This window comes from Phoenix dactylifera, chromosome 5 (assembly GCF_051530095.1).
Source record: "Phoenix dactylifera cultivar Ajwa chromosome 5, Ajwa_hap1_PhDact_Kaust_v1.1, whole genome shotgun sequence".
NCBI classification, from domain to species: domain Eukaryota; kingdom Viridiplantae; phylum Streptophyta; class Magnoliopsida; order Arecales; family Arecaceae; genus Phoenix; species Phoenix dactylifera.
In genome coordinates, this window is record NC_143194.1 from 2,647,698 (window position 1) to 2,664,770 (window position 17,073).

Below are 17,073 nucleotides of genomic sequence, written 5' to 3' on the forward strand. Positions count from 1 at the left end.
GAGAGCAATTTAGGTGAGGGGGTGGGGAGGGTGGGGGGTAATTTAGGAATTTTTAATTTTTTAGGGGTGTCCTTAGCAAATGGGGGGTGTAGAGAGTATTTAATTTTTTTTTAATTTTTGGGGGGTGTCCTGAGCAATTGGGGGGGTGTATATAGAACCACCCGAAAAACCCTGCTAATTCTAAGCCCAACGGATGCCCGGTGAGTCTCGTGCTTTCGCTTCCCCCGTAGCAACCGCAAGGGGAGGGGGGTGATTCCTCGTCCTTCGATACTCTTCACTTCTAATCCTCCGCCCCTCGAAAGCAACAAATCCGTCCCTTCTTAGTCTCCTCAGAGATCGCAATCCAATCGGCATTTAATCCTCGATCTGGATCTCATAGAATTTTGAAAGATCCTCCTTTCGTCATTTCGTCGAGTAATTGATGGTGGGTATTGTTTCGAATTGCTCTTTGGCGATGTCCCGAGGCCCTTTGGTCGGTTCTCTGAAGCTAGGGTTGTGGAGGAGTTTATACGCGTGATTCTAGTGTGTTTGTTTGGTGGTTTGGAAGGTTTGGCCCGAGAAGTCATCGGGGATTTCGTTGTTCTTCAGGTGAGGATTCGTTTTATGTTTGGAGATGTTAGTCTTCTTGCTGTGATTTCGTTTAGATATCCATTTCTTATATCTGTAACTATTAGCACTCGTTTTCCCCTTTCGTAGAAGTTAGGATTCGCATGGTCTCTTCTTGTGGCGGGACTTTTAAGTTCAATATCGATTTTTCTCTGGTTCGGAAATATATGCTTTCTTGAATTTTTTTTTGGAACTCTTTTTTCTTCTGTTTTGATCCAAAATAGTAGTTTCACAGCTTCTCTTATTGATAGGACATGCTGAAGACTCCACAAAGTTTCTTTCTTTCATCTTTTTCTTCGTTAGTTAGTTTAAATTAGGTTTTTTTTTTTGGGTTGGAATTGCACTCAATACTGAAAGTTTGAATTAAACTTTGCAGTTTCTTTCGCTGCAGTCAGACTCACTACATGTGAAGGGATAGTTTGGTATTTGAGTCACTTCACAGCTTCGGGAATACGTTGAGAAGAGAGGCTTTTGCATGGCTTTGCGAGGTTATATGATTCCTATTCTGCTCCAAGTTGAACTTTTTGACTCATGTTAGGGAGGTGATTGTTATTATTATGAGTGGTGGTAGAGTGGAAGTGGTCACCAGCACTGGCTGTTCAAGGTTCTTTGTTGGTTCCTCCACTTCCATTCCCTCACTGAATTTTCTGAGACCCACTGAGATGATGTCCCCGGCTTCTTCAGCCCCCCCTGAGTCTGAACCTAGAGTTCCGTCAGTTGTGGGCCCTTTTACTGGTCTTGTCATATGCGTCACGGGGCTCTCTAAAGGTAATTACAGATTGCACCTCCCATCTATATGTGCTAATTTCCCTTCTATTTTGCTCTCTTTTTTCCTATTGTCCCCCTCCCCTGTAAGTTCCATAAGCGCATCACTATAACTGCCTCTGAAGAAAAAAAAAAATATTGTTTGATTACCCACTTAGCTGTTTTTCTGTCTTTATCCAACGGATGTTTGTCTTTGTGCATTACGGAACATCTAGAAGTACCAGTAGTGCAAAAATGGTCTGGATGAAGGGTAGTCTACCTTTGGAAGTTCAACTTTTAACAGGTGGTTCAATTCATAGAGTGACTACATGCCACATGATGCATAGATCCTACAGTTGCCTCTAGATTACTGTAAGCCTGTTCTTATGGTGCATCACACCAAGAGCACTGTTCTATATGCTACTTTTTGCGTCCAATGTGTTGGTTCCAATTGACTTAGAAGTTTCCCGTGTCTTTAGAAAACCATGGTCGTGAAGCTTAGTCCAAACAAAGTTACGATCTTACCATAGTAAGATCAGTTTGTGGATCAGTGGATCCATCAACTACTGGTCAATTTTGAGTCACTTACATTGGAAGCAATGTGCCATCACCATTTAAGGTATATGGATGGTTTTTGCCTGTAGAATACTGTAAGATTGTCCTTCTATGTTCACTGACCACTTGACATGCCGAGAGCACTGATAGTGGACTAGGTTCTTCAACCCTAGAAATCTATTGGTTGAAGGGATCTTCAAGATAGTTACCTCGAGGAACAAGTTTGGGAAATAATGACCTTTATGCCTCGAGTCATTTTGTTCACAGTTTTCAAATGATCTCCTAACAAAAATTTGGCATTTTATGAGGCCTGATGGATAGTTGCTAGGCCTTGGGGGCAAAAAGCAAGTAGCTCTCCACAAAGTTGTTCAGTGCATAGCTAACTTGTGCTGTCACTTAGTCCAATGTGTCACAACCTCTTAGTAGCCAACTGATATATTATGCACCTTCTGTCTAACCCCAAATCCCGAAAGCTTCTATGTGTTAAGTGCTCATAGGTGACAATACTAGCATGCTCTTTCCTACTTGTCAATCGACCTTCTAGGTTCATGGTAGGCTATCCTCTTGTTCAAAGTTTTCTTGGATAAAGATTCTGCTTATTTTGTAGAAGGCTCATTTCAGATTGAGGGCTGGTCTGTAATGTTTGCACATGTTCTTAAAAGTAACTTAATTTATCATTTGAAGTGCTGACCATGCATAGATGCAATAGTACCCTTTTGATTTTGTTTTTGGGTTGTAACTTGTGAATGGAATTGCTTGCAATCGTTATTTGTTCAAGACCATTACATAATGGCTATTCTATAATTGCTTTCATATTGTGAAAACCAGAATTGCATGACTGATCTCATGGTGAGTCTATGCACAAAGTTTGCTTCATGTGGTTATGAACATCTCTTTATGCAACTGGAACTATATTTTGATGTTAACCTGACTCACCATGGTAACTTGTGCCTTTTAGTCAAACAGGCTGGTCTAGCATGTTGCAGGACAATCTGGTCATTGTACTTGTATTTTTTTTAAAAGGTTAAACATAATAATCTCTCTAAAGCATTTTCTGTGACAATCAGAAAGTATCAATGCCTTACATTTACTCTTTTAGATGCATTGCTTGTTGATTGCTGTATCCTGTCTTGTCCTTGACACAACTAAAACCACAGCATAGGAATGTCGGGGACAATAGATGTCATACTTATTTCTATCAAAAGACAAACAAAAAAGCGATGTTGTGATTCTTTCTTTTCCCATCCATGATACCTTTGCTGGGTTTTGATTTTAGAATTAGAAGTTGTAAATATACTTTTGACCTAAGTGTGCTCTGGGCTTGTACTCAAGCAACTGAGAATGAATCACAACCATTATAGAGTCTCAAGCAAATGATGATGCATTACAACCACTATAGAGTTGGAGTGCGTTATAGAGGTCTGTTAATAGGGTGTTCTTTGTAACTTCATTTTCTGCTAAAATCATCTGCATAAGTATTTGTGTGGGTCGGTCAAAGTTCCCACTTCATCATGTTTACTTTCTGTTAGATCACTATGACTGAACCACTTTCTTGCAGCTTTTTTTTCTGTCCAGGATTTGTACGCAGTTCATTTTGACTTTATCATATTACAGTTCTCTTGACCGTGATGCCTCTTCATTTAAACATTTGATAAAACTTTTTTTTTTTGGGTGACAGAAACAAGAAACCAAGTCATGGCTGCAACAGAGAGACTCGGTGGCCAATATAGTGCCAGTTTGCATCCTCAGTGTACTCATCTTGTGGTCCAGATATCCTATATAATAGCAAAAATATCTGTTTCTATTTTTGGTGGATCTGATTTTTCAAAATCTCAAATATAATTGAAACATTTTTTATTTTTTACTTGTTAACATTGTATTAGAATGCAAATATTGGACTCTATGGGCCCTTAACAATTCTACAGCTTTGGTGGACGCAAGTTTGAACATGCATTGAAGTATGGATCGAAAAATGGGCTATTAGTTGTTAGACTGGGCTGGTTTGTTGACAGTGTTCGGAGGAACAGTGAGTATTAATTATATGATATTGTTTCGACTTTCTTTGTGCTGATGTAATTGCAGAAAGAGCATGCAATTATTTAGCATTGCTTACACTGTAACTATGGAGTTCATAAAAGTTTGATTTGATTTCTAGCATCTCTATTGATTTGGACATAGTGGATATATCTTTCAGCCATTTACGGTCTAAAGCATTATATGGTGAATTATGGCTGTCAAAATGTGGAGTTGAAATATGAACAAGCAAACTACTTTTAATTCTTGTAAGCTTGTCTGTTCATATTGATCTATATTTGTTTGTTGGTTCCGTTTGCAACAGTGAGGCTAAACGAATCTCTCTATAGCATTAAAAGTGTTGGCGAGAGTGGCTTACCATTAGGGGAGTTCAACCGACTTGTTGAGCTCCCTGGCAGTGAAAAATCCTGCCTTCCTGCCATAGCCTTTGGGGATGAAAGGTCTTCCAACACAGCTGGGCAACCTCATCTACCTTCTTCTGTAAAAGAGCTAAGGGCTGGTGGATCTGTTTTATCGAACGATTGCATCTACATTGATTCAGGAGTATCATATGAACTGAAGAAGAAGGTAGAATTTGACTTGTATGAAGTATTACTTTATTCCTATTATATTGTAGTGGATCGTGTTACAATTTTTATTTTCCATTCATTTTAGATGGATCTATCTGCATTCAAATCATTCTTTTCTTTTTTACATTATTCATTTGAATGGATCTTTATGCTGAACTTCTTTACTGCATAAGGAATATGATATGTCTGTTTTGTAAGACCTTCAATGTGTTCTTTGACCATTGACTTTGATTTTGTTTGTGTCTATATAGTCATCCATTTTGATGAACCATGTTGCAGTTTTGGCAACTGGCATTATAAGAAAACAAACTATGTATTTAAGATATAAATGATAATATTTTGAGCAAGGTACGCTGACTCGTTATTGGGCTCTGTACTGGTGCCATCCTATCATTATATTAGTACACTCGGTATGGAGGCCGGTTCGGCGTACGGAGTATTGGTACGCTGCCCATATCGTTCAATTTGGTATGGTATGGTATACTATGATTTTGAGACTATAAACAATTGAGTGTTGGAGGTGTTTATTTGAAAAAACTCGGTGTACAATGTAAGCAAAATATCATCCATATTAGTTAAGACAAACTTCAATTTTACTATACCCACCAGTGTTTCCCCCCACTTTTTCATATGAAGTTTGTCTTAGATGTCTAAAAGCAGTGGATTTGAGAACTCATATTAAGGTGAGTGAATGGGTGCATTCCTAACAACAGTTATGTGGAATATTCAAGTTTGAGTCCTAGTCCCTTCATCTTTTAGTTTAAATAGTTAAATAAACCTCATAGGCCTCGAGCATGAGCTTAGGCTTCTGCTAAAAATTTGTCATTACAAGCCACAAGGGCACTTTAGGTGCATTTTGTACTTCGCGCATGGCATTAACTTAGATGTGCAAGGTGCTTTATTTGCTTAGGTGCTTGGGGCTTAGGTGGCTAGGTAACTTGCTTTGGTGGGTTAAAAGCTTGGGGGTCTATAGATAGACTAATGTGGCATTAAGGTCTTGACCATGATATGTAGTCGACATTCTATTTTGTAACTTCTAAGCAAGGACTTAAAATCTGGTTAGGAACCTGTACTGGTCACAGGCTGCGATCATATGTACCAAGATATGGGGTTGGCATGGGGTAGAACCTATTGGTTCAAATGACCTAGGAAAAATTGTACTGAGTGGTATGGTACTATGGGTCGACATAAGGCCAAAATTTATTTGCAAAACCATCCGAAGAGATGTCATGTACTAGTTCCCAACTGGCGTGGTATGTATTAAGCGATACATGGGCCATATAAGTTTCTGAAAACTAATGCTTTTGATTAAGGTCAAGGTTTTCGGGATTCGTACTTTGACTCGTACCAGGTAGCAAGTTGGTATATTACAATACCTTGTCATACCGACACATGTGTACGTAGCAGTTTATCAGTTTGCAGGTACCAAAAATTTTTCAACCAAATAATCGCAAATTTCAGATATTCTAGCTTGTCTTACTCTTTGAATTCTATAAAAAAAAGATCTTTCTTACAGAAAGAGGGAAAAAATGAAATACTAACAATTTCTAACTATCGGATAGAGGTGGGGCACAAGATCAAAATGCTCTAGGGTTCATTGAAGATGAACAACCACGATGGTGCCTTGATCCGGTCCTTGGTGAAGCGCTTCATGCACCACAGGTCCTCTGCACATGATAGCCTCCCCTAATGGGGAGTCAGCACCCCTCCTGAACGCCGAGGATAGATCTGGAACCAACAAGATTCGGAGCCAACAATCCACTGCATGCATCATTCATGCTAGCTCTATCCACAACCATGATGCCTCCCACTCTTCTCTCCCTCTCTCCCTCCCCTTATCTCTCCCCCTATTCTCCTACCAACCATCATTGAAGAAGGCGAAAAAGGGTCAGGAAGCTCTTTTTATTTGACGGGGCTTGGGAGCTGAGACATTTGGGTGAGCCTGGAGATGTTGATTAATATGATTCCAAATTGGGCGAAACCATTTGGTTTAGCCCAATTTGGCCTGGTTCATCTCACTGTGCCCCTTTGGAAGCCTGAACCATCTCGGTTAAGTCCCCCTCCGGTATAGTGCACAGCAGTTCGGGGTTGTTCGACGTACATTGATTAGGGTGGATATTATAGAGGGGAGAAGCGAAGCTTTTGAACAGTTAGTTGTGGTGAGAAAGCTTGCTATGCTGAAGTCATCAAGTTTTTGATGGATGTTCTTTTGCTAAAGCTCCTTTTTCATGTGAATGGCCATGGCATTACTACCCCCTTAAGCAACACCCGCGACTTCATGTGAAAGGCCTTGTTTTGGCTTATTCTAGTTCATGGGGACAACAGCAAGTTGCTTCTAGTATAGTTGTACTGTGTTTATTTAATCAGCTATTAAATAGCAATCATCCCTTTGCTATTCCAAACTGAAAATAAGTCCCTAAGAGGTTATCCATAATTTGTGTACATGATTAGGTTTAGCTAATGGATGCTTTGAGGTTTGGGCATCAGTTTCTTGTATTCCATGAATGTTTTTGCTTGAGCTATGCATATAGACCTTAGTTGCCAGAGATGTGGGTGTGGGAAAATGAATATTTTAGAAACACCTGAAATGAGGAAGCCTTTAGGAAACAGGTTTGTGCTTGAGATTCATAGAAGATTCTGAACCAGGTGTGTTACGCTAGTTAGAAGATTCTGGCTACTAAAATATAGACAGCTAGTCACTAGCAGTGCAAACCAGAGTTCTTTTAGCGTGCTTGGTCTCGTGCTAGGCTCCTTGGTGTTCACTTGTTTTTGTAATGGGTGTTTATGCTTGCTATGATATGTAGATATTCTTGGATTTATCCTTAGAACATATATGGTGAAAATTCTGTCTGTTTGATTGTTGACAGAATGAATCTCTCTGACATTACTTGTCTAACATTACTTCCACAGGTCGTTGAAGCTGCTACTAGGGAAGGTGCAGCGTTGTTGGATCACTGGTTTGTTGGTTGCCATGCAAGTCATGTTGTTTGTGAAGGACCTTTTGTCCAAAGATACATTGGCCATACCAATAACCTTGTAACTGTAAGAACTGCTGCATCATGTCTCTATTATTGTGATCTGTCTTACTTATTTTTCTTTTAAATGTTATATCTTCAAGTTGTTGTGTAGCTTTATTCATTTTTGAAATGATCCAGCCACTGTGGGTCCTTAAAACAGCAAAGGAGAAGTGCTTGCAGCGGCTCGTGCACTTATCTTCTGATCTTGCCAGGCAGGTTGCCATAATTCTTGAAAATGCTCAGATAGCAGGAGAGGTACTTCTAGTTCCCTCTTTTAACAATTTTACATACTTCTGTCTTTCAATTTTTGAGTTCTTGTAGAACTCATACTGCTATGGACTACTGATATTATATCGTTTTATAAGGGTTGTTCAGTTTATTCTCCCATAAAACTTATACACTGCTCTCTTCATCTTGGCTAACATACTGTCACTTTCATCTTTCTAGTTGAATTATCAAAATAAACTACTGATTAATCAATCAAAAAGTCTTATCTAAAAAAATGCTCAGAAGGAACTTTTTTGCACAAAAACTGTTAGTTAGGATAGTTTAAATGCTTGTTTAGAGAATGAAAATGTCTGAAATGATGAAATGGTAGTTGTTACTATGCTGTGCCCAATTGTTATTTCTCAAGTGGGTTTTAATGGATGTTGGAGGCACCCGTAATGTCAAGACATCTAATGGTAATTTAATGAGATATGAATTGTTGAGTAAAAGAAAAGGACACATAACATATATATTAGTGATAAAGACTGGTCTTCCTTTAAGTTCTTCAATTAATTTCGTACCTGATCTGGTTCCCATCTGAAAATGAAAGGTTTATCCTTAAATTCTTTCATTATTTCCAGATAATTTGCATGGGTTAAGTTGACAGCCTGTAAAGATTTTTGAGCCCAACCTTGAAGAAAGCGATTAAACTAAGGCATAAATAGAAGCAACAAAGGTTTATAGGTTTACATCATAATGTTGTGGATCAGAATATTTGGCAATAAAGAGTGTCCAAGGTAAAGTGATGGAGAACTGATTTTAGATGGTTGTGTAGAAATGAAAATGTTGAGATGGATATGTGGTAAATGAGAATGGTAAGTGAAAATTGCAGTATACTATTGGAGCTGGAGGAGTTGCATAAATGAAGGGCAAAGTGTTGGAGAATCAGTTTAGATGGTATGTATATGATCAACAAAGATTTTAGGGGGAACCTAAAAAGAGGGTTACTTAATCTGTGTTGTAGGTACTAGGTAAAAGAGGGCAGCATATAAGGTAACATGGATGGAAGTTGCGAGAAAGGATATCAAAAAGCTTGAAATAATAGCAAAGGTTATCTTAGTTTGGGTGAAGGAGGATCCTTATAGCCGATCGCGATAGTCCGAACAAAGTTTGATAGTTATGGATATAAGATAATGTCCAAACTTTCAGCAGCATTTGTTTTTCTTTTAGAAAACCAAAAAATCCTCTTAGTTACTTGTTTAAGCGTCATGACTGGTATTGGATTCCATTGAAGCTCTATCAAAAAAAAATGCAGAAAGCAGATAGCATGAGATGCGAAAGGAATAAAACAGAAAGAGAGAAAAGTTCCCCCTATAAGAGTGGCAGGCTAACTATCATGGATCTATTTGGCTGACAAAATATTAATAAATACGTGTCTATCAAAATCTCAAGCTGTTCCCTTATTAGGTCATCTTAACTACTCTTGTTTCTCATGTGAATAGGATCTGCAGTTTACATGGCTGACCACTTAGATGAACAGTCTCCCAGATTGTGGGTCTCAAAACAAAAATGGAGGCATGGAGCACTATAACACAAGTCTGAACTTATTACCAACCAGACATCTTAAAACAACAAAATACTGCTCTCTTTCAAGTAGCTAAGATGCCCTTACCAGATTAGAAGTTATAGCAAATGTATTTAATTTGGAGCGACCTTGCCCCTGTTTAACCTTTATTGATGTTCACCATCTGATCTAACTTTCTAATCATGTAAAATTGCAAAAGAATTATTCTAGTCACTAGGGCTCATGCTGCCAAGTACCTCATTTTAACTCAACACAATGGTGGATTCCATTTTTGTGATTTTTGACAGCTCAGACCTGTGCATAGTGTCAGTATTTGACATGAGCTATGCTGTGCTAGTTACGGCAATCAAGCTACTTTTGGTTTGCCAACAAAGTCATATAGTAAGGCTATAGCATAGCAGGGTTAAATAACATCTCTTTTTTTGCCCATCTTGCCAATTTCTGCATGGGTGGATTCAGATATATTTCCTAGAGCTATATAATGGAACTTTTATTAGTACAAATTATCTTTTATTTGCCAAGAATCATGGGTATGAAATTTTAGCAGGAGAAGATTTACTGCATGGCTGCTCCTTCTAGTGTTGCTACGTATCTATGATACAGGTTAAAAATGTGCAAGATAGGCTACTAGTGACATCCCTACTTTTCTGAAAGGGGCAAGTCAAAGTTCATGTTGGACTTATGACTATACAAGATAGGGTGTAAGGACTGAGTCAGGATTCTCCCGCGTTTTATTATTCTTGTCCTTGGCGCATAAGAAGCAATTGCAAAGAAAAGTGCTGCTAGTTAGGGATTCAAGCGAGAAAAAGCAGACGTGTACCTGATCCTAACGACATCAATGGTACTCTCGTCTATTCTGCCACAGATGCTCTTTTTTTTCAGTTGCAAAGAATACAAAGTAAACCTTGTCGGAGAATCTGCAGTGCTAGGTCGAAGGGCTCTCATGTGGAAGATGTGGTGGTTCTTTTGTATCTGTAACTTAATGGTGCAGTCTCTTTTTCGTTTTTGTCATGGGCATTGGCTTCTTTCTGTACTGCCGTTTTCTCTCATCTTGCACTTGTTTTCTCATTGCCTAGCACTCGTTCCATTTTGCTTTCCATTCATGTCTGACTTATTAAAGAACATCCAAAATTCCATTAGGCTAGAGTGGTCACTATTACCATGATCTAGTTAGTGCGAGATGATACTCTCACTTCCAGTGAACACAGGAAAACCTTAAATCAGCCTGAAGGTCTATAGCATTGAGGCGTGGTATTTTCATCTGTCATTTATGGTACCCTAAGTTGCCAATACAATGCTCAGCTATTGACGATGAATTTGAAGCAGTGCACGGATATCTGTATCTTTTTCTACACAAACACATACTTATACATGTGTATGTATTGAAGTATGTATATCCGCACATACATATGTATGTACACTTTATCACCTGCTATGTATGTAGTTGACTCGGATTCTTTTATAGTTGATATTTGATTTAATCTTATTTTTTTTTCTTTCAGGATACATATGGAGAAAGTGGCCAGCTCATTGCTTTAAATTCTAAGAGAACTGATGGCAAAAACAAAGAAAGTCTTGAAGAGAGACAAAAAACTGTTGATTTTGCAAAATTGGACGTTAGACGTCGTCGTTGTCGGCGTATGCAAGTAAGTTGATCATCCATCTTTTGCATCCTGATCTTGCTTGAAAATTTTAATTGATTTCACGGAGTGGATGGCTTTTACTTATTGTTTATGCCCATATAAATCTACTTGTGTTTTACATTTAGTATATTTCTCTCATTGATGAGTGGTTATTATATATATATATATATATATTTGCAGAATTCATCTTTACTTCATAGTTTTTTTTTTGCGAGAATAGGAGGGAATGACCCATTTTTGTTTTCATAGTGAAACCTTACATTGGAGAAGTATTATAGCATGTTAGCGACGGTGAAACAAAAGGGAGAAAAATAACAATGGGTAAGTGGGATGAGACAATTCCTCGGATCATTGAAGATACACAAGCCTAGGCTCTAAGGCCTTCGCATCAATCAAACAATCAATATACAAGTCAAAAGTGATTTGATTGGGCATCTTTCACGATTCTGTGGATGCCTTTTTTGCTTCTTTGCGAGTAAATCCCACACACTAAAGGAATGCTCACCGATTTTGTTTGCCCAGGAGACTATCATCGACCATTGCATCTAGACGGCTCTCTACTACTTGGGAATCCTGATACTCTTCCGGTCTGACTAGAGAGCATGAAAAGAACTCGATAGTGGTGGAAGCTTGATGAGTGGGTAGTTAAGTTTCCCTAATCTCTTGACCAAGGATAGGAAAGCAGTAGATGATCTACTGTTTCTGGCTCGTATTGCAAAAATCATCCATTTCAAGGCTAAATCTTCCAACTCGATGAAGATGGGAAAAAAACTAGGGTGGCATCTTATAGCCTTGAAGAGCAGGCAATTCTAGCCTATAATGATTCTTCCAACAGTCCCTATGGCATTTAAATGGCACCATGAGTCAATTCTTTTGCCACTGAGAGCAAGTAGTTGACAGTGAGGATATAAGATTGTGGGTTCCTCTATACAAATGAGATCCCACTAGGACTTGATAACCAGTTCTCTAACTGCTCTCTTATTATGTAGTTGTTCAAGTTCTTGAATGTTCCATGTTACAAGCTTCATGTTGGGATAGATAGATGAGGCACCGGAGAGGGGGGGGGGGGGGGACAAGGGAGAAACGAAGAGGAGAGGGGTGGGAAGAGGAGTTGGTAGAGACATAGGGGGAGGTTAAGGGGAAGTTTGGTAACAATGATGGACTCAAAAATCTAAAGCAAGATTTAGCATAGGAAAGGAAAGAGCAACAATAGTGAGGATTAGAGGGTAGGACAATAGTTTAAGCTTTAGTAGTTGCATTTTTGAATGGTATTTGAACTATAGCTAGTAATATGGGAGGATAGGACTTTTAGATCTTTGTTGTCAGCCTTTTCAAGAAGTTGACCTCCTTTGTTGTCGATGGTAGTCAAAGTTTCGAATATCCATCTTTTTAAATCCTCAGGACTTGTGCCTTTAATCATTGAGTTGGAAGAGGAGGTGGAACCCGTCTCCTTAGAAGGCTATGCCAACTTCTTGACTGGCAGCTTTGTTCCTCTGACTCTTTCCTTTGACTTGGTGATAGAGAGATGGCCTGATTTTGGCAAAGAGGATGGTGTCCATCAGCACAGGCTTCATTAGTTCCATACAACAAATCAAATGTGCTGATAGTTTTTACTTTTTAGGATGGCGGACTTGTACCAAAGGAGTCTTGCTAATGCAACAAGTAGCTTGAATATTAAGATTGTGCTCCTCGACTATTACCTTGCAAATGCAATGGTCGAAAGGAGAAGGAAAAGAAAGCTTCCTGAGATCATCCCATGGTCGAAGAGGTTAAAGATATCTTCTTTGGATGCAGCTAAAAACTTTCCATTGGAAAGCTGCTTTATCTCCCAAGCAAAGCCAAGGTTATGAGTGACCTCAGTGATCACAGTGTTGATGTCGGCTGGCGAAATCGTCATGCTAACTTGCGCTTATTCGATCTTGATGATGGTAACTCTAGAGAGTTTGTGGAATCTGCCAATGATTTCCTAAGTGGTAGCAATGAAGATCGAGGCACATTGGAGAGAAAATGTGGTGTGAAGGCTGGAAGTGAGGGGGGAGGGGCGGAGGAGCAGTCAAGGCCATAGATGAAGGGAGACTAGAGAGGGGGGTGGCATAGTTGGCATGACAAAGTGGCAAGAGAGGGAGTGGAGGTGGCCAAAAGTTGCAGTGGCAGGAGGTAGAAGAGGAAGAAGCAGAGGGAGATTTGACTGAGGAGGGGAGGTCGACAAGGTCAAAGAGAGCTCAAGGACAAAGAGGCCCTCAAGGTGAGGATGGTGTTTGTGTGCTACCATTTGGTGTGCCTAAAATTTGCACATCTGAAGTCTGAACATGCACCCTCTCATGTATAGAATGTGCTGGAGGGGCAAGAGGGAAGTGAGCACGAGGAGCTACTCACTACTTCATCCCAAGAGAGCAGCTTTTGAGAAATCCAACTTTTCTTCCAATAAAAAGTAGTGCTGAGTCAAAGATGAAGATCTAGCTTGAGGTCGGTGCAGAAGCATGGCCGGACGGAAGACTAGAGCAGTGGTAAGAACATGGTAATGGGGCTAAGGCAGGTAGGCAAGGGAAGATGTTTAGAAGGGATGGCAGTGGAGCTAGGAAAGATGAAGGTTAGGTGGTGGAGGCGGAGTTTTGGAGGGCGGCCAAGGTGGAAACAGGGAATGTGAAAGATGGAGTGGTGGAGGAAGGGGTAGGGAGTGTGACAATAAAGGGGGCAGGAGGTGGGAGCGGGGTGATTGGTGAAGGGGGTGATGGGGCTCATTGCTACCTTTAGACCAAATGGGGAATGGAAACATTTGAACATTATTTATGTTTTCATTAGATTTGTGTTATTGTTTTTGTTTTTGATGAATAAGTTATTTCTCTTCTCAAAAAGAATGGAAGTTATTGTATGGTTACAGTTATATTTACTTGTATGAGAGAACCTTTTGCTGTAGGGACAGCAAATATAGGTCAATCTATGGAAGAGAACCTATTAGGGTATAGGAAAGCTCAACTCATTAGGGGTGCAAAGGAGCCAAGTCGAGCTGAGTATCAGGTTGCTGTTGCTTGGGCTCAGCTCATTACTTCAACAAGCTGTTCAAGCCCAGCTCAAGCTCGAGCTGAGCTTACCATATAATGTTCAAACCATGGAATGCCGTACCGGCCCGTACGGGCCGGTACGTACCGGTCCGGTCCTAGACCGGTACCGGAACGGCAAAAAAACCGGTATTCCCGATTTTTTATCCGAACCGGCCGGTACGAGCCCGTGCCGGCCGGTACCAGCCTCGTACCGGTGCGAACCGGCCAGTTCGCACCGGTACGATTTTTTTTTTTAGAACCACAGCACCGCGCGCTGTGATTTTTGAAACCACCGTGTACCGTACCGATACCGGCCGGTACGTACCGGACCGGACCGGTACCGTACCGGTCCGGCCGGCCACCGGTACGCCGACCGGTACCAGTACGGCGGACCTTGGTTCAAACTGTATATGCTCGGACCTAATTTTTATGGACTCAAGGTGAGCTTTACCTTATGCTTTCAGAGTGCTCACGTTCAGGCTTGACTTGTTTTTGAGCCCAGCTTAAGAAGCTGTTTGAGCTTCCTGGTAGAGCCGAGCTCAAATGAGCTTTTGTTGAGATGAGCCTAAGCAACTCATGAGCAGGTCGGTTCATTTGCAGCCCTACCTATAGTACATCATGTCACAATTTTGGCTGTGCACCACAGCAGTAGATACATTTTGTAATTTTCTGACTACATTTTTCTCAATGCATTCATTTATTCTCGTTGTATTAAAACTCCTTATGAGAACCATTCAGAGATATTTGCATTGACGGATGTTGTTACTCTCTTATTGGAAGCCAGTCATGCCAAATTCCAATTCATCCAATTACTCCTAGCAGCCTTCTGGAGTCAATCTGCTGGTCGATCTCTGAGCCAGTTTCATCTGCATGTATCTACACAGAATCCTCTGTTGTAGATGATGCTGGTGAGCCACATACTTCTGTATTCTTTGATGCAAGGGGTGATGGGAGGGAATCTGAAGCATCATTTGACAACTTCTCACGCCCACTTAGAGAAAGGTATTTGAATTATTGAGGAATTCTTTCTACCACCTTTTCCTTTTCGAAATTTTAGTGGTCAGATCCATTGGATTGCTATTAGCTAAAGCCCGCGCTCTCATCCTTGTGCAGTGAAAAGAGGGAGATGATCTTTAAGAATCACTTCCTTACCATACTCTTTCCATGTGATCGTTTTGGTGAGTTGGGCCCTTCTTCAAGAACATTTTTCAGTGAAGGTGGTTTTACATGTGTACAAGTTCTGGAGCATATTTACAACTTCTACCAGGTATATACTGAAAGCATTGTGGATTTAAGATTTTATTTAACAGTTTAGTGCATAAACATTTATATATTTTCATTTATCTTGAGTGCCCTTTCTTCCATAGTGCAAGTCAAAAAAGTGCACTTGTGCCTTTAGATACCCAAGGTTGTTAGCTAGTTTTTGTTGATTGCCATTGTAAGATATGACGCATTCAAGGAAAAATGTGAAAATAGTTAAAAAGATAGCTAATGAGTATATTATTACTCACAAGCCCAACCTTTCTATACTATTTGAACTTTCAGCTTCTGAACCAGGGTTCTCCATCTTTGAATCTAGTGTCTCTAAAACACCTATTGAGTTAGGGTGGTTTCCCTTCTAGCCAAGTGTTCTTCCAGGTTTCTGGGTGTGCCATTATCTTGCCTGATCGTTCCTCATGAATTGATTAATTCATTGAAGGCGGATATTAGGTTTAGAGTCAGTGGTAGAAGTTTTTTGAAATTTGATAAATCCTACTCGAATTGTAAAATTGCAATCATGTCATTTAAAACCTGTGTTTATTTATTCACAAAATTTTCTTGTTTACTGATTCACAAAATAAGAAGCTTGTATCATGGCATGCATTGCTTTTCTTTTCTTTTTCTTTTTTTTTTCCAATAACCTATCTCCGAATTATCGAAGATTGAAGCGGACCTAGATCTTGTTTATTCCTTTTGTTTTCAGGAGAACATGTCAGAAAATGAAATAGCTGTAGCAATTCACACTGACTCAAGGTATGCTGACCGGCTCCGGTCTCTCTATGCCAGCAAACAATCAATGGAACAAGGTTTTGTGCCATTCAAGCGAATTGATTTCTTGGGAAGTCGAAGGAGCTTCGAGGCACTGAAGCGAGTCAGTGGGGAGAATAACAACAATGTATATGAGCTCTTGATCAGAGCATGAGTTTTTGCTTTAATTGCAACCACTGGCTTCTATTTGATTTGGTTTCTTTTTCAAAAGCTCACTTCAAAACTGTTGTATGTGTTGGAATTCATATGAATAATGATCAACCACGGAAAATTATGCTGCCCTTGTGCCCTAGCTTTGTCGGAGCTAGCGATGAGTATAGCTAGATGCTCCACGGTAGTTTGGTCTTTACCATTATTTGTTGCATGGTAAAACAATAATTTAACGTGCAAAAGGCACGCCATATGACTTTATTCTTGTATCTATGTTCATAGTAACAGTACCCTCTGTATCAATGCAAAATTCTCAAATTATTTATGACATCTTTGGTCAAACATACTCCCAATTATTCCTTAGAAATTGAAGACATTAAAAATCGTTCATTTATTCATGAAGTCTACAAATTTTTTGGTGAATATACGTACTTGGTTTTGTGCATGTGGTGTGTTTGTATGTGTCGTTGGCTGTTAAAACTACTACTTTAACGGGTGCTGTTTTTAGATCAGTGGTAGGTACTGTTGTTTATGAGGGATCAGACTGACCAACCACGGTCATCCCATTGCAATGGCAGAAACATCTTGCGATTGAATTATCTAATCTTTTTTATTCAGATAATAGAATAAAAAGAATGCAAGTATTATTTTGTTGTTTTATAGTTTGAGAGGGATTCCTCAACATTTTCTTGCATCATCTTATGTTATGGCATGCCCGCATTTCCTTTGAATCGGGATTGACAATTGTATGGATTTGGAGCAATCAGCTATCCAGTTCAGTTCAACAGGAAATTTCAAATAATAGTGCTGCTTCCCCTGCTCTAATCTGCCATCCAATTCAGGAGTTTTGATGGAAATGGATGTTTTTATTTAACCAACACTTTCCATTAATTT

At 39.7% G+C, this 17,073-nt stretch overlaps 1 protein-coding gene across 2 annotated transcripts; it reads left to right on the forward strand.

Annotated features, from left to right (window-relative positions):
- Positions 1-202: 202 nt before the first annotated feature.
- LOC103709336 (BRCT domain DNA repair protein) lies at positions 203-16,310 on the forward strand. Of its 2 annotated transcripts, none has more exons than XM_008794633.5 (11): positions 203-588; positions 983-1,374; positions 3,584-3,675; positions 3,829-3,931; positions 4,244-4,506; positions 7,419-7,550; positions 7,664-7,780; positions 10,820-10,963; positions 14,786-15,003; positions 15,115-15,268; positions 15,965-16,310. In XM_008794633.5, the coding sequence occupies exons 2-11, from the start codon at positions 1,164-1,166 to the stop codon at positions 16,181-16,183; spliced, it is 1,653 nt and encodes a 550-aa protein (XP_008792855.1). In that variant the 5' UTR covers positions 203-588; positions 983-1,163; the 3' UTR covers positions 16,184-16,310. The 2 variants fall into 2 exon arrangements, with proteins under 2 accessions (XP_008792855.1, XP_008792858.1); XM_008794636.5 differs by having other exon boundaries at positions 15,939-16,218.
- Positions 16,311-17,073: the final 763 nt, after the last annotated feature.

Coding starts and splice junctions, on each gene's coding strand:
- LOC103709336 (XM_008794633.5), top strand. CDS start 1,164: ATGAGTGGTGGTAGAGTGGAAGTGGTCACCAGCACTGGCTGTTCAAGG. Junction 1,375..3,583: donor CGTCACGGGGCTCTCTAAAG/GTAATTACAGAT, acceptor TTTGGGTGACAG/AAACAAGAAACCAAGTCATG. Junction 3,932..4,243: donor TGACAGTGTTCGGAGGAACA/GTGAGTATTAAT, acceptor CGTTTGCAACAG/TGAGGCTAAACGAATCTCTC.